Source organism: Camellia sinensis, chromosome 10, assembly GCF_055761805.1.
Source record: "Camellia sinensis isolate YWXY chromosome 10, ASM5576180v1, whole genome shotgun sequence".
In the NCBI taxonomy this organism is placed as follows: Eukaryota; Viridiplantae; Streptophyta; class Magnoliopsida; order Ericales; family Theaceae; genus Camellia; species Camellia sinensis.
This window is the reverse complement of record NC_138970.1, coordinates 183,375,041-183,402,455: the sequence shown is the minus strand read 5'-3', so window position 1 is coordinate 183,402,455 and position 27,415 is coordinate 183,375,041. Positions and strand designations below refer to the sequence as shown.

Sequence of the window (27,415 nt, the reverse complement as noted above, 5' to 3'; positions counted from 1 at the left end):
TACTAATCTGGCCTTTAGTGATGGAACATCCCTCTCGGTGGGTTCACCAAAAACAAAGAAAACAGGAGCTGAAACGAGAGAAGAACTGGCAGAATAGCTTGTTATCAAGGATGGACACATTATCTGCTACAGAACAAAGGACTATTCCATATGCGAATGTAAGATCACCATCATGGATTTATCTAATTTATTGTTTGTACAATTTTCCTGTGCCTCCATCTATTAAATTTAGGTGTGAACTTGACTTACATTTGTGAGCTTAAATTTAGGTTTATTCCTGGAACTGTGAGGTAGACTTACACTTTGTGATAATTCAACATCTTAACCTTTCGCCCAGATCTCTTAAAGCTAGTGTCATTTTTTGTTAAAATAGAATGGTCATTGACCTGTAGTATTGCAACAGGGAGGAGATTATTGTATCAAGCTGAGATTATGAAAGAAGTTCAGTCACTTCGTAAAGAAACTCAGCAGCTTCGGCAATTACTTTAACCATTGGCAGAGACTTCACTTTTCAATTCAAATATGTCTCTGATACATGCGTGAGTTCCTCTGAACTAGCTATTTATTCACGAGTCTCTAGTATGCACTTGAATGACAGAACAACAGGTTACTTTATGCAGTTTTCATTTTAATAAGGCCATAGTAGTCAAAGGTGCGCCTAGGTCCCAACAATGCCCTAAGATCATCAAGCCTCAAAAAAGCTTCTCACACAGCCCTGGCCCTTCAGTCAGGCCCATGTAAAGTCCTTAGGCTAGCACTTTTTAGTAGGCTCTAGGCTCAATAGCGACACATTTTTTATACTAATCAAATTGGGTCTTTATTCTTACCTTTTAAAATTTTCAGTGGTCACTAATTGTTATGCCTTGTCATATTCGCTGTCTTATAAATAAATAATATTGTTTAGTATTTGTAGTCTAGATTTAGGAGGTTGTAACTACTTGAAATATACATCTCTAATGCTTAATTCTATTGTTAGATTTTAACATTATATACTTAAAAAGTTGCAACTAGCTTTTTAATGTTACAAATTTACAATGGGTATTTAATTTAGTTGATGCATATACCAATTGAAAAGATTTACATGCATGTCAATTTATCTAGTTCTCTTGGTTGATAAGTCCACAAATTCAGCTAGCTGACTGAGCTTGGACCTATACCACACTTCCACTGTATGTATGAATTCACCCTTTTTTTTTATTTTAAAGAAAATAGGAGAGGAAAAGCCAAATGTTGTGTCATGTGTAAGGGGGTTAGGAAAATAGTGATCATTTATTTTTGTATTGTCCTTGTCCTATGGCTTTGACCTTGTGGTGGAGCTTGAAGGGAATCGTTTTTATGGCGGGGATGGATCGAGTGATTCCTTACATTGGTTATGGCTGTTTTGGTCTTAATCCTTAGGCTTAATGATGTAGGACAGCTTGCTGGATTTCCAGAATGTGTAAGGGGGTTAGGAAAATAGTGATCATTTATTTTTGTATTGTCCTTGTCCTATGGCTTTAACCTTGTGGTGAAGATTGGAGGGAATCGTTTTTATGGCGGGGATGGATCGAGTGATTCCTTACATTGGTTATGGCTGTTTTGGTCTTAATCCTTAGGCTTAGTGATGTAGGACAGCTTGCTGGATTTCCAGAACAGAGTCTATTTGATGGCATAAACAGTGGGTAATTTAGGGTTTCAATGGTTAAATTGAAGGCAAAGAGGTAGGGCAAGGGATTAGGGTTGATTTGGAGGTGAGAGGATAGGGTTTTGGTGTTGAGAACTGCACTTTTAGTGGACTGTGAATAGTAACCCGCGAATAATAACTCGGGTATGTGCGCAAAGAATAAGAGAAGAAGAAAAGAGAGAAGAGGTGCCTTACCCCGCACAAGGGTTGAGCCAATCACACACAAACGCAATCTCAAATTCTCATACCATCAACAATTCTATTGAATCATTGAGATTATACATATATTTATAGGCAAAGATTTGATTCATTTTGAATTCTTTAATTTAGAATTTATCAAATGTATCTACCTTGGTTTATGGTTATACATATATCTATGGTTTTGCTTATCTTACTGGCAGGGTTGTTATGGCTATTAGCTTATTATTCATCGTGTACTGAAATTTGCAGGTACAACAACAAATACAGTTTTATTATGCCAGCTAGTTGTCTCAATACGATGTACATGTTTATAGGATTTAATTGATTTTTGCAAAGATACAGGTTTGCAATCCAGTGTTGCTGCCACTATCATGCTTCTCTGATAAATTTTCCAATTCTGTTTCTTTATTAGGTGCCTTACATCACTACTGCTTTGATGGATGCGAAGCTAGGCACGGAAGGGCGCAAGGATCTTTTTGATTAGCTATCAAGGCAACTTAGTGGATTAAAACTTCAAATATGAATTATGTATTGTGTCGAATAGTTAATGAATTAAAACTCAGTGGATCTTTTTGATTGGCTATCAAGGCAACTTAATGTATTGTGTCGAATATGAATTGAAAACTTAGAATAGTTGTATTGTGTCGAATGTTAATGAATTATGTATTGTGTCGAATGTTAATGATTCAGTTAATTTGAATGATGCTTTAAAATTATAGGTTTATTATGGATTGAATGCATTATTAGGAATTACAGGTGTATTGTTTTCTTGCTTTGGCGACCAATTTATTAGTCGCGACATCAAAAATAATTTTATTTCGCAAAAAATGACAATTGCCGGCCAAGAGTTTTGGTCGCAAAAAATACATCTATTGCTGACCAAAACAACTCTTGGTCGTGGAAACTCACTTTTGCCGACCAAACTTTTTGGTCGCTAAATGTGATAATTGGCGACCAAACTTTTTGGTCGCGAAATGTGACAATTGGCGACTAAGAAATTTGGTTGGAAAAATATCACTTTTCTCGGCCAAAGGGTTTTAGCGACAAAATGAATTAGTCGCGGTAATTAAATATTTAGCGACCAAAAATTTAGTCGGCAAATTCAACTTTTGCCGACCAACCAAAATTTTAGTCGCGAATTACTTTTGCCGACCCTCAATTGGCGACCAAAGTAGCGACCAAAAAAATTGGTCGCGGATAACTTTTGCCGACCAAAAATAGACTTTTAGCGACCAATTTTTTTGTTGCCAAAAGTGTTAATTCTTGTAGTGAAGACCTGGTAAAGGCAAGGCCATTTAAGGGACCTTGTAGATGAGGCTAGGACAAAGAAAGAACAGGTAAGACTACCTCAGGCACCAGCAGCTCTGCCTCCCCTAACACAGCAACCACAGGCAGGAGGACCTGAGTAATTAATGTAATTCACTCGAAGGTCAACGAAAACGAAATAAGGGGGAGACCCAGAGGGTAAAACACTTGCAGCACGTGTACCAGGTCGGGGAAAAACGACATCGGGACGAGGTGTACCAAGGACCAGCAGTGTCTTTTACTGAAGCCGACCTTGAGATGGTCCAACATCCCCACAATGATGCCTTGGTAGTATCCCTCCAGATGGGGGAGTGCCAAGTGAAGCGCATCCTAATCGACCAAGGCAGCTCTTGTGACACCATGTACGTCAGGTGTTACAAGGAGTTTGGCCTTCACCCAGACGATTTGGAGCAATCCAATGGCCCAATGGTTGGGTTCAATGGAACGCCGACGTGGCCACTGGGAACAACGAGCTTGGAGGTGCAGGCTGGCACTAGGAAGATACAGACAGAGTTCACCGTAATCGACACATCCTCCCCTTATAATGCAATTCTGGGGAGGCCATGGCTGCACGTAATAAGGCTGTTCCTTCAACATTGCACCAACTACTGCGGTTCCCAACAGAGCATGGGATAGAAAAAGTCAGAGGAGATCAGCTATAGGCAAAGAATTGCTCTATGGCAGCAATGAAATCTACTTACAGCATACGAGAACCAGAGAAGGCAAAAATCGAAGATGAGGACGTGGAAGTCCTAGAAGATGTCGGCAAGGAGCCAGCCGAGAAGAGGGAATAAGCACTGAAGAAAATTCTCATCCAGGAAAGGGATAAAGAACGCTTCTTCCTTCTCAGCTCGGGCTTAGCCGAAGAAGAGGAAAAAAAGTTAGAGGCTTTCCTGAGAGCAAACATTAACGTGTTTGCGTGGACGCCTTACGAAATGCCTGGCATTGACCCCAAGGTCACTTGCCATAAACTGAACGTTGACAGGTCGGCCAAACCTGTAATCTAACGAGCAAGAAGACCGACGTTGATGCACGTCGAGGCAGTGGAAGAGGAAGTAGATAGACTTCTGGAGGCCAGGGCCATTCGAGAGGTAAACTACCCGACATGGCAATCGAACACAGTAATGGTGAAGAAAAAGAATGGAAAATGGAAGGTCTGCGTGGACTTTACCAGCCTAAACAAGGCCTGTCCCAAAGACAGTTTTCCTCTACCCAAGATTAACCAGCTAGTGGACGCCACATCAGGGCATGGAAGGATGAGCTTCCTGGATGCCTACAGGGGGTACCACCAAATAGCTATGTACCCCCCCAGATGAAGAGAAGATTGCGTTTATCACCCCAAAAGGGCTGTATTGCTACAAAGTGATTCCTTTTGGGTTGAAAAACACAGGAGCAACGTACCAAAGATTGGTAACCAAGATGTTCAGACACCTGATTGGTCGAACGGTGGAAGTTTACATCAACGACATGGTCGTGAAGACCAAGGAACCTGAAGGTCATCTGGCCGACCTAAAAGCAGTATTTAAAATCCTTAAGACATATCGGCTCCAACTCAATGCATCGAAGTATGCATTTGGAGTTGGATCTGGTAAGTTCTTCGGATACTTGGTGACCAGAAGGGGCATTGAGGGCAGCCCGGATCAGATCAAGGCCATCGTGGAATTGAAGAGCCCGACGTCGGCAAAACAGGTTCAAATGCTGACTGGAAGGGCCGCAGCCCTGAATAGGTTCATAAGCAGAGGCTCAGACAAGTGCAAACCTTTCTTCAACTTAGCAAAGAAAGCCACATATTTTTTATGGACCGAGGAGTGTGAAGCCGCCTTGGCCGACATAAAGAAGTATCTGACCACAGCTCCAGTTCTTTCAAATCTAGAACCTGGAGAGGAGCTGTTCTTGTACTTGGCAGTTTCAGAACATACCATAAGTACAGTGGTAATCCGAGAAGAAAAAGGGGAACAAAGGGCTGTTTACTATGTAAGCAAAACCCTGGCTGACGCAGAAACCAGGTATTTACCCATAGAGAAATTGGCGCTGGCATTAGTAATGGCTTCAAAGAAGCTGAACCATTACTTCCAAGCCCACAAAATTGTGATGTTAACAGAACACCCATTGAAGTCCCTGTTGCAGCAGGGAGGCCTGACAAACAAAATAGCCAGATGGGCAGTGGCCTTAGGCCAGTATGACCTAGAATACAAACCCAGAACAGCAATCAAAGGCCAAGTTTTGGCCGACTTCGTGGCCGAGTTCACACCTGAATCCATCATACATCGGGCTCCGTTGAGCCGACGTGAACGATGTCCAAACCAGCAAAGAGGAGCCCAGCCAAAGGCAATGAAACAAAAGAAGGAAGAAAAACTCAGACCTTGTAGCATTTACATTGACGACTCCTTCCGACTGTTTGTTGATGGGAGTTCAAACCGACAAGGAGGGGGGGCAGGAGTAGTTCTAGTATCTCCAGATGGACAGATATTGGAACAATCCATTCGTTTGGGGTTTAAGGCCTCAAACAATGAAGCAGAGTATGAAGTATTGATTGTAGGACTGAAGCTGGTGGTAGCAGCAGAAGCAGATGAGGTAATAGTCTTCTACGATTCGTAGCTCATAGTCAACCAGACAACAGGCAAGTTCGCAGCCCTAGATGAAAGGATGTCAGCCTACGCAAAGGAAGTCAACAGGTTGGTAGCCTTGTTTCAGAATTGCCGACTGCATCAGGTAAGCCGAGATGATAACAGTCACGCCGATGCACTGGCCAACCTAGCTAGTGCAATACAACTTGGAAAAGCAAGGACAATTATAGTTGACTACTTGTCGAGCCCCAGCATCATGCCACTGACCACAGAGCGTGAAGTAATGTGTGTGGATATGGGACCAAGCTGGATGGATGCAATTGTAGCATTCTTGAAGGAAGGGAAGCTTCCAGATGACCACAAAGAGGCACACAAGATCAGATTAAAGTCGGCAAGATTCAGCCTAACAGCAGAAAGACATCTCTACAGAAGATCCTTCATTGGACCTCTTTTAAGGTGTGTACACCCTTCACAAGTCGAAGATTTTTTATATGAAATACATGAAGGAATTTGTGGAAGCCACGCTGGGGGCAGATTGCTAGCTCATAGGGCCATCACCCAGGGATATTGGTGGCCCTACATGCAGAAGGATGCAGAGGCCTATGTCAAGAAGTGTGAAAAGTGCCAAAGGTTTGCGCCACTGATACACTAACCAGCAGCAGACCTGAATCCAGTATCCAGTCCTTGGCCGTTTGTCCAATGGGGCATGGATCTCGTTGGACAACTGCCCCAGGCAACTGGACAAAGGAAGTAACTGCTGGTAACAACAAATTACTTCACCAAGTGGATAGAAACTGAGCCCCTAGCCAAGATCCGAGATGTGGACGTGAAGAACTTCATATGGAGAAACATCATCACCAGATTTGGGATTCCAAGAGCAATAGTTGCTGACAATGGAACACAATTTGACAGTAAGCTAATCAAGAGCTTCTGTGCAAAATTCAAGATCAAAAATTATTTTTCAACCCCAAGCTTTCCTCAAAGCAATGGACAAGCAGAAGCATCCAACAAAGTTATCTTGGATGGGATATAAAAGAGGCTGCAGGCAGCGAAAGGAAAGTGGATGGATGAACTGCCAAGTGTACTCTGGGCATATCAGGCTATGCCGAGAAGATCAACTAGGGAATCCCCATTTGCCATGGCTTATGGTATAGAAGCAGTCATTCCTCTAGAGGTCGGCATCCCAGGGATTAGAACCCAAGGAGTAGAGAATGGGACCAATGATGTATTATTAGCCCGAGATCTGGATCTACTAGAAGAAAGAAGGGAGAGAATTGTAATTCAGCTGGTAGCATACTAGCAGCAGCTTGCCAGGGCTTATAATAAGAAGGTTAACCCAAGAGAGTTCCAAGTCGGCAACCTGGTCTTGAGAAAAGTCGTCGGCAACAAAAAGGATCCCAGAGAGGGTAAGCTTGGCCCAAATTGGGAGGGACCCTACAGAATCACTTCGGTATTAGGCAATGGGGCATATTAGCTTGAAGATAATGAAGGCAAAGAGTTGCCAAGACTTTGGAATACTTGTAATTTAAAATTTTCCTATCATTAGACTTTTTTGTTCTTTGTTATTTGCCGAAGTAAATAAATAAAGTTTTAGCTTGACTTCTTACAATTATACGATACTTGTCGATGTTCCTGAAATGCATGCATAATGAGAACCCAAGTGGAACTTAAGTTCACATTAGGGGACAAAGAATTGGAAAAGGGTTCCTGGAAAGATAAAATATACAAGCTAAAATTAGTCTAACACTTATTGAAATTTGAGAAAAATTTACAAGTTGAAGTTAAACTGAGACTATGTCTTCACTTGTCGAAGTTTGTGAAAAATTTACAAGTTGAAGTTAAACTGAGATTATGTCTAACACTTGTTGAAATTTGTGAAAAATTTACAAGTTAAAGTTAGACCGCGATCATGCTTAACACACTTGCTGAAATTTATGAAAAATTTACAAGTTGAGGTTAAGGATGTATTAAACTGAGTACTTATGTACTTGACGATGTAAAGCATTGGTGGATATAACCGAGGAATTTCATCCCGAGAAAATTACACAGTTAAAGTGTGCATTAAAGATATGCAAAATATTCTAAGAATGGAATCACACAAAGCAGTAAAGAGAGGACAGAGATACAAGCATTCAGAAAAAGAAGTTGTATTAACATTCAAAAAAAGTCATGTTGGCCAAAGCTTACAATTGTCCCAAAAGAAGAAAAACAAAAGTACAAAGTATAAAGGAAAGGGACATCGAAATTAAGACTCTTCAGCAACAACAGATGGTTGGATTTGAAGATCAGAAGATTGCTGGGAAGACACCTCGGCAGCCTTCTCAGCCACGAGCTCGACGTCTATTTCCTGCAGGGTTTGATCAAGGCTCTTGTCGGCAATAGGCACGTCCGATATCGCCTTTTAAGGTGTAGCATCTATGGGAACCTCCTCACCCTCCTTATCTTGAGCCAAGTCCAGGACTTGCTCATTTTGAGAAGGGGACTTGGCCCCAGCAGCGTCTTTTGGCTTCCTCACCAAAACCTCCTCCTCAGATTCAGAGTCGTCGTCAGATTGCCTTGGAGTTAGGGGGAATGGCAAAGGAAGGACGTCGGTATTCCTGAGGGGGGAGTCATCGGGGATTTCGAGCTTTTTAAGTAAAGTCATCTAACCAATGGTGAAACCCTTGTTGCATGCCTGCTTTACTTGTTTCTCGCAATCCGCCGTAACGTCGGCCACCCCCTCATTGTATCCCTCCTCGTCGGCGGCCTTGACTTCGGCCTCTTTTCTGGCCAGGGCTTCTTGAAGTTCTTTCTGGGCCTGGGTCATCTTTTCCTCAGCCTCTCTCTTTTCAGCCTCGAGAACCTTCTTAATGGTCTCAACGGATTCTGCTTTTTCCTCGGCATCATCCTTAGCTTTGATAGCAGCCTAAGCTTGATCGTCCAAGGTCTTCATCTTTGATTGCAAGTTTTTATTAGTCTTCTGTAGACTAGCAGCCTCCTTCTTCTTGTCGGCCAGCTCCTTCTGATTCTCAAAAGCTTGCATTGAGAAAGAATGAGCATGCTGGATGGCCTGAAAGTGAAGAGAGCAGAAGTTATTAGAAAATTTTCTAAGTACAAAAAAAGAAAGAAAGAAAGATACCAAGTATGAAGACTTACTTGAACAGAGTGCTAGAGTATCAAGGCAAAATTTTCATACTCACTTATATCAACGTTCCGGTTGAGATCGCTGGGAAGAAGCAGAGCGGTACTAAGGGCGACACCGACATTAACATCGTCGGTGCTATCGCCAGCTCTGACTGGCATGTCCTCCAATGTGATCTGGGGGGCCCAGGAGGAATCATGCTTCAAAGATCCTGAAATGGTTACGGAGGATGACCTCGACCTCTTTGATCTAGCAGACTCGGATGGTTGGGTCTTGGCAGGCCTCTTTTCAGTGGCAGAATTGGACTTATCACTCTCAGCCAATTTGGAGATTGGCAAGGTGTCCTCAGTGTCAATCTGGGTCACCTTTACCTTTGGTTAAGCCTTCTTAATTCTTTTATGTTTTGGCTTCGGAGGTTGGATTTGTGCTGGCTGATCACCAACTTTGTCAGAAATATTGGCTAAGAAGTCCTATGCAACTGCTTTCTGACGGCCCATCTCGGCAGCAAAAACCGTTCATCGCCGGCGTTAGCGCTGGGATATTGGGATCAGATATGGAGCCGAAGTTAGCGGCTACTCTGCTGAATCAGAAGTCGAACCTTGATCTGGCCGAGATGAGGAGGTAGCTTGGGGAGTTGTGGCGGAAGGAGGAGACAGACTCTTCTTCTTCTTCTTCTTCTTTGGAACGTCGGAAGAACAGACTTATAGGTAGGAATGAAATTGAGTACCAAATGGGCTCTTCTCTTGTGGACTGGTAGATCCAGTAGTTTCTTCAAGTCTTTGCTGGGAAAGAAAGACTGGCGGAAACCCTTTGGCGGCTAAGGAAGAACTGCAAAAGGAATAGCACAGACATTAGAGCAAAGTATTAAAGACTTTAAAAAACAAGTAAGCATAGATACTGGGCTCTTACCGTTACCCTCTATAAAAACTGTTCAAGGAAGAGGGTAGAGGTGGAGGTCCTCGTCTGGAGCGAACTCCCAGTTCCCCGAGGTAATGAAGCAATCATCCCCGGCTCCCTTGTTGGAGTTTGGGAGGTCGGCTATGATTTTATACTCTGTAGACCTCGGCTTGAGGTAGTAAATATAACCTTTCTCTTTCAATGAAAGGCCGCACATAGTATAACAGTATTGGATGTCGGCTAAGGTAACCCTAGCATTCTCTTGTTCAGCTAAGGCTATTATGCCGTTGATGACTCGGTAGGAATTGGTGGCAAGCTGCATCAGGTTCAACTTATAGTAATGGAGGACTTGTCGAAAAAGAATGTTGAGTGGGAGCCTAAGTCCACACTCGACAAAGGCCACAACAGGAAAGGGCATAGAATCAGTTGTAGGCATAATGGAGTCATCCTCCCCAGCCAACCTCAGATGGACGTCGGTAGGGATAGAAAACTCTCGCCTAAAGTATTCTAACTTTGTCAGGGTGTCTACCCTATGCTTCCACATTCCCATGATATCGGCTTAACTGGAGGAGCTGGATTTCAGAATGAAGTATTTTGAAAGGGTTTTAGGGACCTCGGCTAAAACCTAAAAATACACAGAATCTATGGGGAGTCGTTTCAGTTTTTCCTAAGATTTGTGGGTTCAGCAAACAAATCCCAGACTTTTATCTATAGAGATGAGGATTGAAGGCACGAATCTGGAAAAAAACACGGCAAACAGAAACAGGAATGCGATTCAGAGTCAAGAATAGTGATGGGTCATCAAGAAACACAAGGTTAAAATTTTCATAAGTGTGTCAGGCCAAGAACAGTGGCAACAATCAACAAGTATGTGAACAATGTGTATTCAAGAAACGAGTGGGGCAAAAAACAGAATCATGAAACAAACATGTGGTGGAAAACAAGATATAGATTGAAATATCAAAGATATGAACAAAATTGCAGTAGCAGAGCAGTAGAGTTCAGAAAAGCAAAACAAAAATTGAAACGAGAAGTTAAATCGAGAGGAAACAATAACTCACCGAAGAGGGGAAGTCGGTGTTGAGATCGCCGAAGTCAGACGAACGACGGCAGTAGAAAAAGAGCCTCGCCGGAAGAGGTGAAACAGCGGTGGCAGCAGAGCTTCAGAGCTTGGAACAATGGAGGATTAGAGAAAGTAAGAGAGAGAAAGAGTTTGAACAAAGACGATGTAAAGTGAAAAGACGAAAAGAGAAAGAAGTTTTGTCAAAACTCGAAATGACGGAAAAAAGGTAATTAATGCGCCTAAAACAACGTATGCGTCAGACGGCGCACACAGGCGTGAGACGATTTACAAATGCGTATCAAGTACGATCCAGTAAGGGGAAGATGCATGGCTAAAACGGTTGAGTTATTGTGCACGACAGCTCATACGCGTGAAGGAGCTCTTGAAATTCATGTTCTTTAACAAAGAAATGTCGGCCTGTATGATGATCTCGGCTAAAGAAATTCTAAGCCGACGTACTGGAAGGAAGTTCTGGTATAGGTTTCATCACCTTAGATTGCCGAGGTAATAGAACTTAGGGGACAGTTGTGGGGATATATTCTCTGAGTACCAACACATGGCCAAGGTGACGCCGACGTGTCAGCCGAGGTGCCACGTGTCCCGGTTGTGATGCTGAGGTTATCTCGGCTAGGCCGAGGTTACCTCCGAAGATATCGGAATCTGAGATAAGCGGATAGGGCACAAGAGTCCTAGAATGAAGAAGGATCTCAGCTTAGATAAGGATAAAGCTCTTAGAGAGTTTATCTTTATCCGTTTGAGAGTCCAGGATAAGCATTAAGCTAAAAGTCCATGGAAGCTAGGCTTTTATTGGGACTAGGATTGAGTTGGCTATAAAAGAGAGGCAACCCCATGGGTCTAAGGTACGCAATTTGTATTCTGAATAATGAGTTAAGCACCTGATTTATCTTTGAAAGATAACTGACTTGATCATCGGAGTGCCCCCGGGTGGACGAGCCACCACCGGAATCTCTTCTCTTTCTGTTGCAGGTCAATCAGGCGCCATCTATTCTGCCAGTACTCTCCAGCTGAATACTAAGTTGGCAGTGTGGTCGGAAAGTGGCACACACAATTCCAAACCACCAACTTAGTCCACACACTAAAACACCAAGGGACTTGGTGGTATATTACAACACTATAACAAACCCAACATAACAAATGGCATTAACATTACAACGTTGCAAACAACACATGAACAACAAACCAGAAAGGCACACCAACCCACCACCTGAAACCAGCAAAACTAAATCTAATACAAAAATAAACACTACAGGACTATACCCCTATTCAAATATGAAACCCACCATACTATTAACACACAACAACATTACGTGGAATGTATGTAACCAAATTCGGATGCAATCACAACATATAATCTAACATTCATTGAATAATTCGATTATTTCATAAAAACAAAGAAAACAACATCAGCAACTACACACCTAATGCCATCTGCCACCGACATAATCACTTACGATGACGAAGAGTCGATGTAAACTCGTCGGCTACACGTCGTCAACGTTAACACAAATGTAAAAATGGTTCATTGCGCGCTCCTAATCGCCGACAGAAATGTATTGCCGAAATGGAAAACTCATTTTTCTAGGATTTGGGGGAGAAATCGAATGTTAATTTGGGCATCACACAATGACGATTTAACGTTGTCAAATTCAGATTAAGTATAAATGGAGTAAAAATTCATCACATTAACATTGGAAACCCTAGAACTTTCCGTCTTCGTCTCTGTCATTTTGACCGGGTAGGAAGGAAGCCAAAAACTATATAGTATGCTTTTGAACATGAAAGTAATTTTAACATCACCAAAACCTACATTTCCCCTACACGTTTGGGTCAACACGCGTTGCAAAAATGTACAAATACGTCACTAAATGGTTTAAAAGATCCTAATTTGAGATTTATTGGTGCATTACTTTTTATATTATGTGATAATTATTATGATTTTTTTATTTAATTTTGAATAAAAATTAATTTGAAGAATAAAATGAAAAATAAATAAATTAAAACGTTTGTGTAATTTACCAAATAATACACCAGCACAAAATTAAAGCGATATTTGTTTGGGGGGTACTCCAAGTTCATTTTCATCTATCAATTTTGTCGGTTATCTCCTCCTCTCTACGTTTTCCTAACATATGATGTTAGGATATCCGAATACATATTAATCCAATCTGTATCCTCCTCCTCCATATCCAAAATTTGAGATTGAGATTGAGATTGAGATTGGTTTTGTTGAAGAAAATGGGTTCAGTATCTGCAGACATTCAGTCTGCAGATGAGGCTGCTGCTCAAGATAGCAGCTTGGAGAACACTGAGATAGAGCGCAGCAAAGTCGGAATCATGCGAGCCCTTGTTCAAAGAGAAGACCCCTCTGCTAAGGTCAACCACTCTCTCTCTCTCGCTCCTTCCTTTTCTTGTTTTCTCCGCTGATCACTTGTTATAATTTGACTTTGTCATATGCTAATGTCTCTTCTCTAATTCTTTTATGAATCCCCTCTTTTGTTTTCTCAATCTTCTTCATTAATCGATTCAAATACTTCAAATTTTCAAATAAGCCGCTCATTTCTTGTGGATCTATCTGCATAGCATGCGTATGTTGACAGAGGAAGCCTGCTTTGTTTGGGAAGTAGGAAAAAACCCACCTTACGTTTATGTTTTTGCACTTTTTTTATATTATAAAAATAAAAAAAATAAATAAATAAAAAAGGAAGAAGAAGAAGCCAATAAGCTAGTTTTTCTCCTTATTTTTTTTAAAAAAAAAATTTTCTATTATTATTATTTTATTTTATTTTTTGTATTAAAATTGGCTGCCTAATATCAGTCTTATACCTTGAATTTTCTTTTTTTGAGCTCCTTTTTCGTGCCTGAGAAATCCTAGAAATATAACCCACGTGTTTGTTAATAATGCCTTGTTTGTTTCTTTTAAAATTCCCCACTTTGGTTTCAGCTTTTATTTCATTCTTCTATTTGATGTTGCCATCCACTGGATAGGATAGGACAGATTCTATTTTGGTTAGAGCATCTCCAACCCTTCATCAATTTTTTCATCTAATTTGATTCCATTTTTGAGTAAAAATCTTTATTTGATATGAACTACTCCAGCCCTTTCATCAAATTTTCATCAAAATCATCTCCACTCCTTCATCTTTTTAAATTTTTGTCAAATAATTTGATAATGGTATTGATGATAGACAAATGTCTCTCCTTTGATTTAATGAATGGATTGGAGATAGTTAAATTTGATGAAAAAGAGGGTTAAGGATCGGAGATGCTCTTAATTGCTATTGTAATGCTATACAAGTGGATCATAATTTTCTAAAATTGACTTTTGGTTATACATGGAACACTAATAAGATATATTCAGGGACGGACCCATTATTCTAACTTACAGGAGGCGAACTCCAAATAAAAATCAAATTATAAAATGGAACATATTTGGTTATGTAACAATTGACAAACTTGGATATACATTAACACAGAGGGACAACCACTTGAAATTTTTTAATTTTTTTTTTTAACCTAGTGTTAGCAAAAATCTGGTTTGGGTCAAATCAACATAGAGGATTCAACAGGAAAACCAATTTTCACAAACAACAAATAGATCAAGCAATTGTGGTTGGCGTCCTATGTCTTGAGAGATTTCAAAGGACTTCTTTGGAGGTTGTAATGTGAAGAAATAAGTTCAAACAAATTACAATTCGATTGAAAAACACTTAAACTTGTCACTTAATTACAAGAATCAAATTACAAATTCAAATAGCATTACCATTGACAAGGCCAAACTGGGTTACAAACATTGAATTATAGATAAACTACCCCTAAGTACAAGAACTACTCCTAGATAAGTTACACTACTACTAGACTTCACATGAGTTGTGAATTTGGTTGAAAGTCTTTTCTTCTCGAATTCCCAACTTTTATATGGTTTCGCTAGCCATGCCATGCCATGCTGCCACGTGTTCATTTACTGGCTTCCCACATCTGCCCATGATCTGCAACTGCTGCAACTGCCTTGAACTCTCTTTCTTTCTGAGGTTGGCAAGTGCCACACCCTCAATCTTCCTTTTTGAGTCACTATCTTCATGCCCTTGAATCTTGGACCTTTATTGCACATGAGTATGCCCCTGTCGACAGAAGATTCCAAGCTTATGGTGCCAATATTTCTGAGGTTGCCGTGTGTCACACCCTCACACCCTCAATCTTTCTTCTTGAGCCACTATCTTCATGCCCTTGAATCTTGGACCTTCATTGCACATGATTATGCCCCTGTCGACAGAATATTTCCTATTTATGGTGCCAACACCTAGAGGGGGTGAGACTATATGGTTTAGTTATAATTAATAATTAACACTAGTATAGTAAAAGAGTTTTTTGAAATTGTAGGAGTGGCATTTGCCCATACTTGCTATCCCCTGGGTCTATCCTTGGATATATTGCAAGGGGAAATTATAGCATGAGATTTTTTACTTGCAATGGCATCACTCAGAAAATAAGGTAAAACTGCAAAAAGAAACCAGGAAATTGTGTCCGTAAACCAGGAAACCAGGAAGTTGGTATAAAGATAGGCCAGTCATTAGAAATTGTCTGTAAATCCTATATATTTGTTGGTCCATGAACCCATGGTCAGTAGTAATGAAGGACACAGAGTGAGTATGCATTCTGGGGCTCAGGCCTGTTCTTTTTACAATTGAGGCTTCATTGGATTTTGTTTGCTCACTTCAGTAATCTGACAGACTTATAATGGATGGTTGCCTTTTTCTGTATTCTTGGGGCCTGCAGGAAGTAGATGATTTGATGATCCGGAGATTTCTACGAGCTCGTGATCTAGATATTGAAAAGGGTTCTAGCCTACTTCTAAAGTACCTAAAATGGAAGCGAGAATTTGTTCCAAACAGCTCCATATCTGCCTCAGAAATTCCAAATGACCTTGCCCAAAACAAGTTGTTCATGCAGGGAGTAGATAAGATGGGGCGCCCAATAGTAGTTGGCTTTGGTAGCAGACATTTACCCTCCAAGGGGAGTCTGGAAGAGTTCAAGCGTAATGCTATTACTTTGAAACTGTGTGATAGTTTTGAATTTTGTTAATCATTTGGTTTCAAAACTCAGTGAAAACCATGCTGTTTAGTTTCATTTTTTGTCGCTTCACATATATGACATTAGACAAATAAATAGAGATTTTGTTGGAAATGATGCTTATATTAACCTAACCTAACCTGTTCTTTCTTTTTGATCTTTTTTTTTTCTTTTTTTTTTTTTATAGGTTTTGTGGTTTACAGTCTCGAGAAGATATGTGATAGGTAATTCATGTCTATAAGTAAATTTGATTCCTGAGGCTCATTTCTCTCTAGGGATAATGAATATTCAAAAAGGAGGGCATCAACTTGTTAAGTGAAGGGCATATCATTGCACTTGAGTTGTGGATAAGGGATTTAATTGATGCATAATAATAAGATGAATGAAGATTTGTTCTTGAAACAAATTGCAATTCAAATCAGAAATGAAGGCCATTTTCCCTAATTCGCCCCAACTATTTGAGTAGTTGACTAGTTGAGATGGCTCTTCTTCTCCTCTACGCTAGATGGTAGAGTGATTTACTACAACCATTTTGAAAATTTGTTTTCTTTTATTGCAAGCAAAAACAGGTTGCTCATCATTTTCCGTGTAACATACTAAGGATAAGTTCATTTTTTTCTTATATTGGGGACATTTATGTTGGTAATTGATCGATCTTGATATCACCTTGATCTTTTAGAATGCCAAGCGGACAGGAAAAATTCGTTTGTATTGGAGACTTTAAGGGATGGGGATACACTAACAGCGACGTTCGAGGATACCTGGCATCTCTATCAATCTTACAGGTTTAAGCTCTCACCGCATTGTATTTCATAAGCGAATATGTGAAATTAATGTATTCACTTAGTCCCTCAGTCAAGTGAAGACTCAGAAACACTCCAGCCTTTAGTTGACTGCACAAACTCACTCTTATTTGATGAAAATTTTCTTTGAGATGTGCATATTGAATCCAACATCCAAGTAGTGGGAAGGGTGCCACAATGGCAGTATAAATATAGAGTTGCTCTAGAAACTTAGAAAAGCTTGTAAGTTCTAATTTGATTGTTTCAATGACAGGATTGTTACCCAGAGAGGCTAGGCAAGTTATTTGTAGTCCATGTGCCATATGTATTTATGACGGCATGGAAGGCTGTCTATCCATTTATCGACAAGAAAACAAAAAAGAAGGTATCTTTAAATATAAAAAAAAATCCTTGCATGACTTGTTTGTAATATACATTCTTATCAAATATCAACTTGAATTTGGGCTGGGATAATGGTCTCTACCACTTAATTCTCGTGTCCTTGTCCTTTTTGAATAGAAATAAAAATAGAAATAGAGTCGTGCATTGCATTTGTGTTTGGCATGATTAAAGGAGCAATATGAATTAGGCATGTTTTATATAAAGGAGCTAACTTTTTTTCTGGTCATTTAAATCAAAGCAGAAAAATATATGATAATTAAATATTAAAAAAAAATAACAATGAATGAAAATCTTTTGCATGAAAGAAATGAAGTAGGAGAGAGCTAGAACACTTGAAAGTTATTGACTGTATTTTTATCACTGGTTGATTGTGTTACTAATGTTTAAACACATCTGTGCAGATAGTTTTTGTGGAGGATAAAAAGCTGAAATCAACTCTGCTTGCTGACATTGATGAGAGCCAACTCCCAGAGATCTATGGAGGCAAACTACCATTGGTTCCTATACAAGACTGTTAATTAGCTTAGCCAATTTTCAGAGACCTTGGAACCATTCATATTCCTATACACGACTGTCAATTAGGTGATTCATGTCATTTAACCTTCTGAAAAAGGGAAAGTTAAAGAGGAAGCTGCTGCCAGTTTTTATCTTCTAACAATGCTTGTGTTACAAAATTGATATTGTTTATATCATTAAGCATTTGATATGCCATTTGAGTATTAAGGAATACAAAGCTCTATCGACTATGCACTTAAAACACACTGATGCTTCATGGGAAAAAGGGGAATCCCTTGAGCCTAACCACGCAGGTAGATATTAAGCAGGGGTTTCCTCAAGTGAATCTCAAGGAAATCATAATAGGTTTGTCCGGTTCCTGGTAGAGAATGCAAGCAACCAAGAAGAGCAAAGTAGAATGCTCACTTTCACTGATCTTGAGATATGTAGTTTTACAATACTTTTGGCCCAAAAGATTGGCATAGTGTTGAATGTAGGAACATAATCCCTTTTAGCTGAAGCATATGTTGAAGGATACCTGAGAGCATCAATTACAGGCCAGAATGCGTACCGTCCCAGAAGGCATTGCTCATGACAGCAGCACGGCAATGCCAAAGGGCTATTCTACTTTCAATGAGCTCAACTCTCAATATTTTGATCCACAAGTTCTAGCTCTTTAGATAGATTAAGATTTATTGAAGTGGATTAGCATTAATACAAATTGTGGTGGGACGAATCTGGATTCTTCTTTCTCTATGTGTGCTTAAATGTGTATCTTGCCTACTTTAAACACGTGACACAGTAAATTGACGGGAAAGGCACTCTGATGCCTGAGTTAGAGTTGATCTCGGGGAAGGAAGAAGAGAAGCATAGTATGGGGCAAATGGTGATGGACTTTCACATACCACTTTAGTGCGGATCTCCGCTTATTTGTAGAGAATTTGGCTTATTTGTAGAGAATTTGACTTACCGGGGTCATGTCCATGTTACCCACTCTCCTCCACTAGGACTATACCGGAAGTGGTGACCCGCACCAATGGAACATTAGTTATCATCATTAAATTTTGGATAAATTATCAATAGATTTTAATAATTGTATTTAATTTCTATCAAGTATTATTGAAAATAAATCTTATTAAAATTTTTATTAAAAATAATTTTTTGTAACGATTTTTTACATATCGATAAAAATTGACCATCAATGACTTTTTTGTCACAATTTTTATAAATTGTCGCTAAAATTTACAATTAGTGATTTTTTTATGACGAATTTTTCAAATTATCACTAAAAATTGTTAATTAGAAACTTTTTTTGTGAAATTTTTTTTTGAACTATCGTTAAAATTTATAATTAGTAATATTTTTTGTAACAATTTTTAAACCGTTGCTGAAAAATAACAATTAGTGACATTTTTTAATAGTATTTGATAAAAAATATTATTAATTCTCAAACGACCTATTAAATAATAAGTCTACCTATTAAAACCTGCACGTAAAACCTCTTAAATTTTCACTAACATCTTATTCTATCAGCCAATCACCATTACGGACACCAGGCATCTTTCTGGAGTAGTCAGACCATTCCCCAATGAAATATTGCGACGTCAGCGTGTCAAGCTTTTTTTAACCTACCACACGTTTATATCTTCTTTTCCACTCAAGTTGATTACCTGCTATCTTAACTGCAGCTGGGAAGTTGAGAAAATAAATAAATGGCCACACCAACTAGAGCTGGGCAGCTGAACCATCACCACGCAGTAATTTGGCAAGATGAAATGTTAAAGGGCCTCTCATAAATTGGTCTAGCACGCATCCTGTACACCATGCAGATACATGACTAGGGAAAAACGCAAACAAAAAATTCATTGTAGCCAAAGATGAGAGCAGGCTCATCAAAGAACTGAAAGGTTCCCAAGCAACATGCAGAAGATAACAATAACTGAAATGTCCCAAGCAACATGGAGAAGATTACAATCCAACAGACGAAAATAGCATCTCAATTTAATTATTGAGCAAAGTATATTCCAAACACCATGCAAAACAAAAATAAAAATGTTAAACAAGAAGCCAGTCGGCTTATTCAGGACTTTATAGCCGTCTAAGAACTGGCACATAGATACAAAATCCAAAGTCATATGAAGCATTACTCTAAAGGCTAGAAAGAGAGAAACTTAAATTTGCAGATGAGTACACTTTCACAGGTTTGGAGGAAAATATCAAATATCAAATTATCAGTTGCTGCAATTGCAGCACTGGCCCTGCCCTTGCATAAAACTCCACCCTAAATTCTCACCCAATCATCAGCTTGTTCTCCTCCAAGAAGCTGTAAGTAGGTACCTCCAGATTGTAGGGTGCTGGTCCCTTGCGGATCCTACCAGAAATGTCGTAGTGTGAGCCATGGCAAGGGCAAAACCAACCACCAAAGTCACCAGCGTTTGGCAAGGGGATGCATCCCAGGTGGGTACAGACCCCAACGACAATAAGCCATTCTGGGTCCTTAACTCTGACAGAATCCTCTTGAGGATCTCGAAGGGAGGCAAGATCAACACTGTTAGCCAACTTGATGTCATCCTCAGTTCGACGCCTGATGAAAACAGGCTTACCACGCCACTTGACTGTAACAGTCGTCCCAGGTTCGATGCTAGAAAGGTCTACCTCAACGGAGGCAAGGGCAAGAACGTCTTTAGTGGCAGACATGCTCAAGACAAACTTAAGTACCAGGAGACGGATCACGGAAGCATACACAAACCTGCCACCAGTCAAGACAAAGTATGCAAATGCACGTTTGCTGGGGTCACCAGGTGGATAACGCTCGTGATTGTGATCATCATACACAATTTTTGAGGTTGGATTCTTGATAGCTGCCACGGTAGCTGGGATGTCTGAGATTATAGCCCCATCATGCGTGGGGGTCACAGAATCAGAACCAAAACCTGGAAGAAACAAATCAATTATCATAAGAAAATATTTAACTAATTTTTGTTGGTTTTTTTTTTTTGGAAAGTGTTGTTAGGTATTTTTGCAAGCTAAACCTGCCAAATAGAAGTAGAAGTAAATATAAATGAAAGCAGTTGTAAAAACATTTCCACCACAGTAAAACTGTATGGAAAAATAATCAAATAATTAAGAAATATCAAATCCACCGATCACCATACTGGTACAAGTGGAGAGGGAGCACATTATTTGCTAAGACAAGAAACACCATAACTCAATAGTCAAAATTATTTGCTTAAAAACAAGGTGAAAGAAAATAGCATGTTCAGGATGCTTAATAATAAATCAATCCAATGAGTGCGAGAAAAATCAACAGAAACAGGCTACATTTTTTTTTCTTTTTTAATAAATCAACAAGGACAAGCTACATAAAAACTAAACAAAAAATTGCTTGGCAAAAAATGTGTGGTGAACTAAATTATCTTGGACCCTAGTTAACAATGCCTTCCCCCTTTGAATGAAGTTTCAAGGCCCGCAGTCATGAAGCTACCCCAAAGATAGCTAACAGTAGACAAATATTATGTCAGAACCCCTGCATATGCTACCAACTCCCATTAGACTCAAATAGCCAACAAAACAAGAAGTTTTAAAGTCCAGCTTGACTAAACACTTTATTTATTTTTATTTTTTTTTTGGGCATGACAAACAGAAATATAGGAAGCAACACCATCCAAAATCTTTGAGGATGTGAAATTGAAGGATTTCCAAGTCCGAGTGCCAATATGAGTTCAATGCCAAGACTTTCTTTCAAGAAAAAATCTCCCAACCAAATCAATTGTCAAACCTAGTCTATTTATATCATTCCAATTACCTCAAACAGCTTAAGGCATTTCTTCTTGTCAACATAAAACCTTCCTGTTTTTCAATTACGCATATGAAATTTATGTGTTTTTTTTTTTTGTGGATAAATCATATGAAATTTATGTTATCCTAACAATGCTAACAAAAATCAAGAGTCCTAGCCTCCTACGTTGATTCAACTCATATTAGCTAAGTAGCGTGAACACTTCCATGGAGGAGACATGTCATGTCGGAAACAACACTGTGCAGAACACGTTTTAAAATTTAAAATTCATAATGTCGGATACTTGACAAACACTTCAGTAACACTTCTTGAACCCTTCTAACACAAGCTATGTGATCAATCTCATTATAGTAACAATGGCCTACATTATTTGGAATACAACTTGTGCACTCTAAATATGTTTTCAAACATTTATAAAATAAATACATTACATGTACTTCAAGGTTCTACAATTGTTTTATATAATTTAAATTGTAATTGTTACATAAATGATATCTTAATGTTTAAGTTATGGAATATAAAACATTTTATTTTAATTAGTGTTGTATTGTTTTTTTTTTTTTTCTCAATTATTTTTGAATAAATTATTTATATATTTGAAGTGGAGAGGGAGCATATTATTTGCTAATACAAGAAACACAATACCTCAATAGTCAAAATCATTTGCCTAACAAGAAGATGAAAGAAAATAGCATGTTTAGGATGCTTAATAATAAATCAATCCAATGATTGGGAGAAAAATCAACAGAAACATGCCATCATGTTTTTTTCTTCTTTTTCGATTAGTCAACAAGGACAAGCCACATAAAAACTAAACAAACAATTGCTTGGCAAAAAATGTGTGGTGAACTAAATTATCTTGGACCCTAGTTAACAATGCCTTCCACCTTTGAATTCAGTTTCAAGGCCTGCAGTCATGAAGTTACCCCAAAAGATAGCTAACAGTAGACAACTATTATGTCAGAACCCCTGCATAACCTACCAACTCCCATTAGACTCAAATAGCCAACAAAACAAGAAGTTTTAAAGTTCAGCTTGACTAAACACTTTATTTATTTATCAATTTTGTTTGGGCATGACAAATAGAAATAAGGAAGCGCATCAAAAATCTTTGAGGATGGATGTGAAATTGAAGGATTTCCAAGTCCGAGTGCCACACGAGCAACACAACATGAGTTCAATGCCAAGACTTTCTTTCAAGTAAAAACCTCCAAACCAAATCAATTCTCAAACCTAGTTTATTTATATCATTCTAATTACCAGCTTAAGAAAGGATTTCTTCTTGTCAACATAAAACCTTCCTGTTTTTCAATTACGCATATGAAATTTATGTTATCCTAACAATCCTAACAAAAATCAAGAGTCCTAGCCTCCTAGGTTGATTAAACCCATATTAGCTAAGAAGCACGAACACTTCCATGGAGGAGACATGTCATGATGGCCACAATCTTCCAAGATAATAATAATAATAATAATAATAATATTATTATTATTATTATTATTATTAATAAGTGAAAATCAAATGATAGATTGAATTTACATTTGCAGCGAATAGAAGTGAGAACAAAATGTTGGGTATAGAACTTGGGAAGCATGGAATTCTTGCCATGGTTTTCAGTGTCTAATAGGGAATCCATGAAACAAAATAAAAGAATCATCAGAAAAGAAATCTCCAAATCGCTCAATCCAGAGGGGGTGTTAGAATTGGAGATCATCTAATTTAAGATTTTTGAACCCAGGTAAGAAAGTCTAGCCTAAGGATGCAAAGCTGATGATAAATCCCAAATTCAATTTTTAATAAATTGGAGAAATTAACTAATCGCAAGATCTAAGCATACACAAACTTCACACCGAGAAGAAGAAGAAGAAGAAGAAGAAGAAGAAGATAGAAAAATCGATAGGTCTGACCTCTGATTTGATCTAGGAAGGCGGAGCTGGGAGAAAAAGTGTGAGGTGGGCAGATGGAATCAGAACCGTTGATCGGATTCCTGGCGATGACGGCCGAGGACGACGACGTCTGAGCGGACCTCCATGAAAGAGACGACAGCCTCCTCCCTGCAATTCTCAACATCTTTCTCTCTCTCTTCTCTTATGCTGTGATGTGATGATTGCTCTCCTCTTGTTTGTTAGGGTTTCAGTGTAGGACTGGGTCTGATTTTGGGGGGCACATAAGATGGACAAATTGAGGAGAGCTAAAGATATAAAAACAACTCTCTCTCTCTCTCTCTCTCTCTCTCTCTCCCTCCCTCCCTCAACAGCCCGAACGAGTAGGGCGAAAAAAAATAAAAAAAAAAGAAGATTAATCGCCGAAGGAATATACGAGTGGAAATGGAGTCGCCGCGTCGACACACTGCTCTGTGAATAAACACTTTGAATACTTTAAATCAATGGCTTAGATAACAAGAGCCGTCTTAGCTCAGCCGGTAGAGCGCACGGCTTTTAACCGTGTGGTCGTGGGTTCGATTCCCACAGACGGCGGTTTTTTTGTCATACTAATGCATGTAGCATTATTCGGGTTATGTCATTCTTTCGTTCAACACAATAGCAACTTTCAATCAGTTTTTTTCCATTTCACTAACATTTGGTGGTAGAGATTTCAATCAGTTTTTTTCCATTTCACTAACATTTGGTGGTAGAGATTGGTCATCATTTTGGACAAAAACATAGATTTTGGTGGTAGAGATTTCTATAACCAGAACTTTTCACAATTTGCTTTCAACATTTCAGAAATTACTTTGATTTTTTTCAACTGGAATCAACCCAAAACCATCAATGACAAATTACTTTGTTGCTCTACCTCCAAAACCACACCTTCATCTTTATCACATTCCAAGTTGGATACAAAAACAGAGCAATCCATGTATGTATCCTAAAATGATGGTCTCTCCATCTCAGATTTCCTTCATATCTGGTGAAGGACGGGAAAGGGCAAGAAATTATTTTGGGGGAACAACAAATTTTTTTTTTTAAGAAAGATTATTTGGTGGTCTCTCCGGCTCAAATCGCAGTGTAAATCGCAGGAGTAAGACAGAGGGAGAGCCCACCGATGTTCGCCGCCGACTTGGATTCGCCGTTGGTGTCACGAGATGCTGTCACCGTTCACAAAGCTGAAGAGGGAGAGAAAAAAGTGAAGCAGAATGAAGCTTTGGAAGCTGCTGCTGCTGTGTTGAAGAAGGAAAGCAATTCAATTTTTTTTTATTTATTTATCTGAGCCGTAGATCTTCATTTGGCCACGTGGCCAAATCGTAGCCGTTGACAGGAGGAACAGTGGGAGTCTTTGGCTGGAGAGGATCCGGACTCTTAATTCCCACCACCAACAATCAACATTGTGGCTTCGTGTGGGAGATGGTTATTTGGCTATTTTTGTTTGTGTCTTTGAAGAGAAAGATTAAAATATTTTTAAATGATTATATTAAAAAAAATGTTTGATATGATGTTTTGTTGTTAAATTACCAAACTGTTCCTACGTAGCCAAGCTGCCAGCCATTGAATTGATATAGGCATTTGGCTTACGTGGGATGTACGGATCTGCACATGACCATTTATTTTGCAAAGTTTAATCTATGTTAGCTCCAATTGATGAACCTGGGTAACAAAAAATAAATAAAAAAGATTGAGTATGTTTAGTTTGAGTTTTTTTATTTTTAGTGAATATTTTTAAAATTTTAAATATTTTTTTTTATTTTTTTATATACACCTTATTTAGATGTATTTAAAAAATAAAAAATTTATAAAAAAATATTTGAAAAAATTAATAAATACATAGAAATATAAAAAATGTACTGAATTCTTATATTTTTTTGTATTTTTGGTATTTAGTGAATTTTTAAAAGATTTTTTTTATAATTTTTTTACTTTTTAGGTATATTTATGTTAAGTGTGTCTAAAAAGTAAAAAAAAAAATTGCTTAAAATATTAAAAAAATTCAATAAAAACAAAAAAAAAACAAAAAATAAGAAAGTAAAATTTTCTAAAAAGTATTTTTGGAAAAATAGAACCAAACAAGCTGATTGTGATTTGGGTTATTTGAATTGTAATTTTTGACATCTACACACAAAATATATATATATATATATATATATGTAAAACTTGTACACAATTAATTACATATATCAACAAACCTTCGGCCATTTGTTAAACTTGACCCATTAATATAATTTATAAATTTTTAAAAATTTATAAATTATTAATAATCATCAATTTATAATGATTTTTTTTTCAAATACGTATTTTTCTTCAATTATTCTGTTGTCAATTAATTTTTTTTCAAATAAATATTTTTTCAATTAATTTTTTATTTCAAATTAATTTTGTGTCCATTACATTTGTTTGAATTTTTTTTCCAATAAGTTGTGTCCATTAAATTTTTTTCCCAACTATTTTGTTTTCAATTTTTTTTTTCGAGTAATTTTTTTCCAATTATTTTTATTTCAACTATAATGTGTATGGTCCCATTGTCATAAATAATAAAAATTAAATTCTAATAAATTTTTGGCCTTAACGCAAACTCTTTTTTTAGTTGATGTTTAAAAAAAAATTCAAACATTTTGTTCAAATTTGTTAAAAAATTAAATACGAATTTTTATGTTTTTCTACAAATAAAAAAAAAACCAGCTTATAAAATTATTAAATTTGTCATAAATTTTAAAAATTACCAAAAAAATCCCATAAACTACAACCCAAAAAAAAATGCAATTCTTTGTTATGAAATTGGACTGGAAGTCAAATAACGAAGGCATCCAGTAGGTTCAAAATTGAACGAAACTAAAGGTCAATCTGGGTAAATAAAATTTATAAGTACATTACAAACGTTTAGGAAACTGAAGTTCAACTATTATGCATTACAAATAGTTCCATAAGTCCAATGGCTTGCTACGTGGGTCACATTGCACAACAAATTTCCACATCGAAAACAACATATTCACAATAGTCCCAAACGGCGTATATAAAACAAATGGTCGCGGATGCAAATGCGAACTCTTGCCATATCCACATCTGTATCCCCAAACATGAGCCCATCATAGAGATTTTCTCTGCCGTCGTGAACGTCGGGCATGTCATTCGACACTAATAAAACACAATAATGTTTGTCGTTGCCCAAGGCAGCTAGCCCATGTCTACGAATAAAATTGTGTAACACCATTGATGCACCAACCAATGGCACTTGCACCGCCGCAAAATCATAGTCCGGCATATTGTGCAAGAACTTCCACCAAGATTTCCACACTCCAAAAGTCCTTTCCACCACACTCCTCAATGACGCATGTGCTTCGTTAAACATTTCTCTTGGGTTATCAGGTCGTCCATGTTCTCGAAATAGTGCTTGGTGATACCGAGACCCTTTGAATGGTGCCAGGTACCCCTTCTGGTTTGGATATCCCGCATCCACAAGGTAATATTTACCTATATTTAAAAATAAAAATAAAAAACAATTATATACACGTGACATAAACCCGAACTACTACTGAATATGAAATATGTTACCTTCTTGTGGGTACGGAAACGAGCGTGCTGATTTTCAATTATTTCCTTTAAGATGCGACTGTTATGTATGCTTGTAGACACCTCATTTTTTACCGCCCTTAAGACTTGGGCGTTACTGATGGTTTACTTGGTGTTGAAAGCTGTGCAGTGCAAAGGGTCGGTTTCTTCGACGAGAGGAGAGTCAAATCCCAACCTTACACCTCATTTTGGACCAAAACTATTTTGAATGGTTTTTAGACCTTAAAACCCTCTCTTTCAAAATATTTTTTGAAACAAAGTTCTTACGATGCTCCGAGGCTCACATTTCATTAAATGTTGCGCTTTTCGGCAAACCGAGCAAGGACAAAGTGGAAATGAATGAAGGAGAGATGAAGTCTTTTGAAAAATCTTTCAAAACACCTTGTTTAGGGGTTTGGAATTAAAGAAAAGAGGAAAGGAGAGAAGAAAACTAGTTTGGAAAAAGTTCGGCATAAATCTGGGTAGGATCGAAACTGCGCGGCTTCACCAAAACAGGCATAACTTTTTACACAGTTAGAATTTTGATGCAA

The 27,415-nt window shown here is 38.3% G+C and overlaps 2 protein-coding genes and 1 non-coding gene across 4 annotated transcripts; 2 read left to right on the top strand and 1 right to left on the bottom strand.

The window, feature by feature from the left end:
* Window positions 1-12,757: 12,757 nt before the first annotated feature.
* Window positions 12,758-17,816, top strand: LOC114257852 (Sec14p-like phosphatidylinositol transfer family protein). 2 transcript variants are annotated; one of them, XM_082893087.1, is made up of 6 exons: window positions 12,758-13,211; window positions 15,612-15,870; window positions 16,093-16,129; window positions 16,585-16,690; window positions 16,962-17,072; window positions 17,491-17,816. In XM_082893087.1, the coding sequence occupies exons 1-6, from the start codon at window positions 13,074-13,076 to the stop codon at window positions 17,605-17,607; spliced, it is 768 nt and encodes a 255-aa protein (XP_082749213.1). In that variant the 5' UTR covers window positions 12,758-13,073; the 3' UTR covers window positions 17,608-17,816. The 2 variants fall into 2 exon arrangements, with proteins under 2 accessions (XP_082749213.1, XP_082749214.1); XM_082893088.1 differs by lacking the exon at window positions 16,962-17,072.
* A 1,749-nt stretch (window positions 17,817-19,565) lies between these two features.
* LOC114257851 (cytochrome b-c1 complex subunit Rieske-4, mitochondrial) lies at window positions 19,566-23,855 on the bottom strand. The gene is made up of 2 exons (XM_028197658.2): window positions 23,292-23,855; window positions 19,566-20,517 (listed from the first exon to the last, which is right to left on the bottom strand). The coding sequence occupies exons 1-2, from the start codon at window positions 23,452-23,454 to the stop codon at window positions 19,874-19,876; spliced, it is 807 nt and encodes a 268-aa protein (XP_028053459.2). The 5' UTR covers window positions 23,455-23,855; the 3' UTR covers window positions 19,566-19,873.
* Window positions 23,789-23,861, top strand: TRNAK-UUU (transfer RNA lysine (anticodon UUU)). The gene has a single exon. It is a non-coding gene; the product is annotated as a tRNA-Lys (tRNA).
* Window positions 23,862-27,415: the final 3,554 nt, after the last annotated feature.

What these genes read in the sequence shown, in the direction of transcription:
- LOC114257852 (XM_082893087.1), top strand. Translation starts at nt 13,074, where the DNA reads ATGGGTTCAGTATCTGCAGACATTCAGTCTGCAGATGAGGCTGCTGCT. An exon ending in GAGAAGACCCCTCTGCTAAG is followed by an intron (nt 13,212 to 15,611) that starts GTCAACCACTCT and finishes TGGGGCCTGCAG; the next exon opens with GAAGTAGATGATTTGATGAT. An exon ending in CTCGAGAAGATATGTGATAG is followed by an intron (nt 16,130 to 16,584) that starts GTAATTCATGTC and finishes TTGATCTTTTAG; the next exon opens with AATGCCAAGCGGACAGGAAA.
- LOC114257851 (XM_028197658.2), bottom strand. Translation starts at nt 23,454, where the DNA reads ATGTTGAGAATTGCAGGGAGGAGGCTGTCGTCTCTTTCATGGAGGTCC. An exon ending in CTTCCTAGATCAAATCAGAG is followed by an intron (nt 20,518 to 23,291) that starts GTCAGACCTATC and finishes TGTTTCTTCCAG; the next exon opens with GTTTTGGTTCTGATTCTGTG.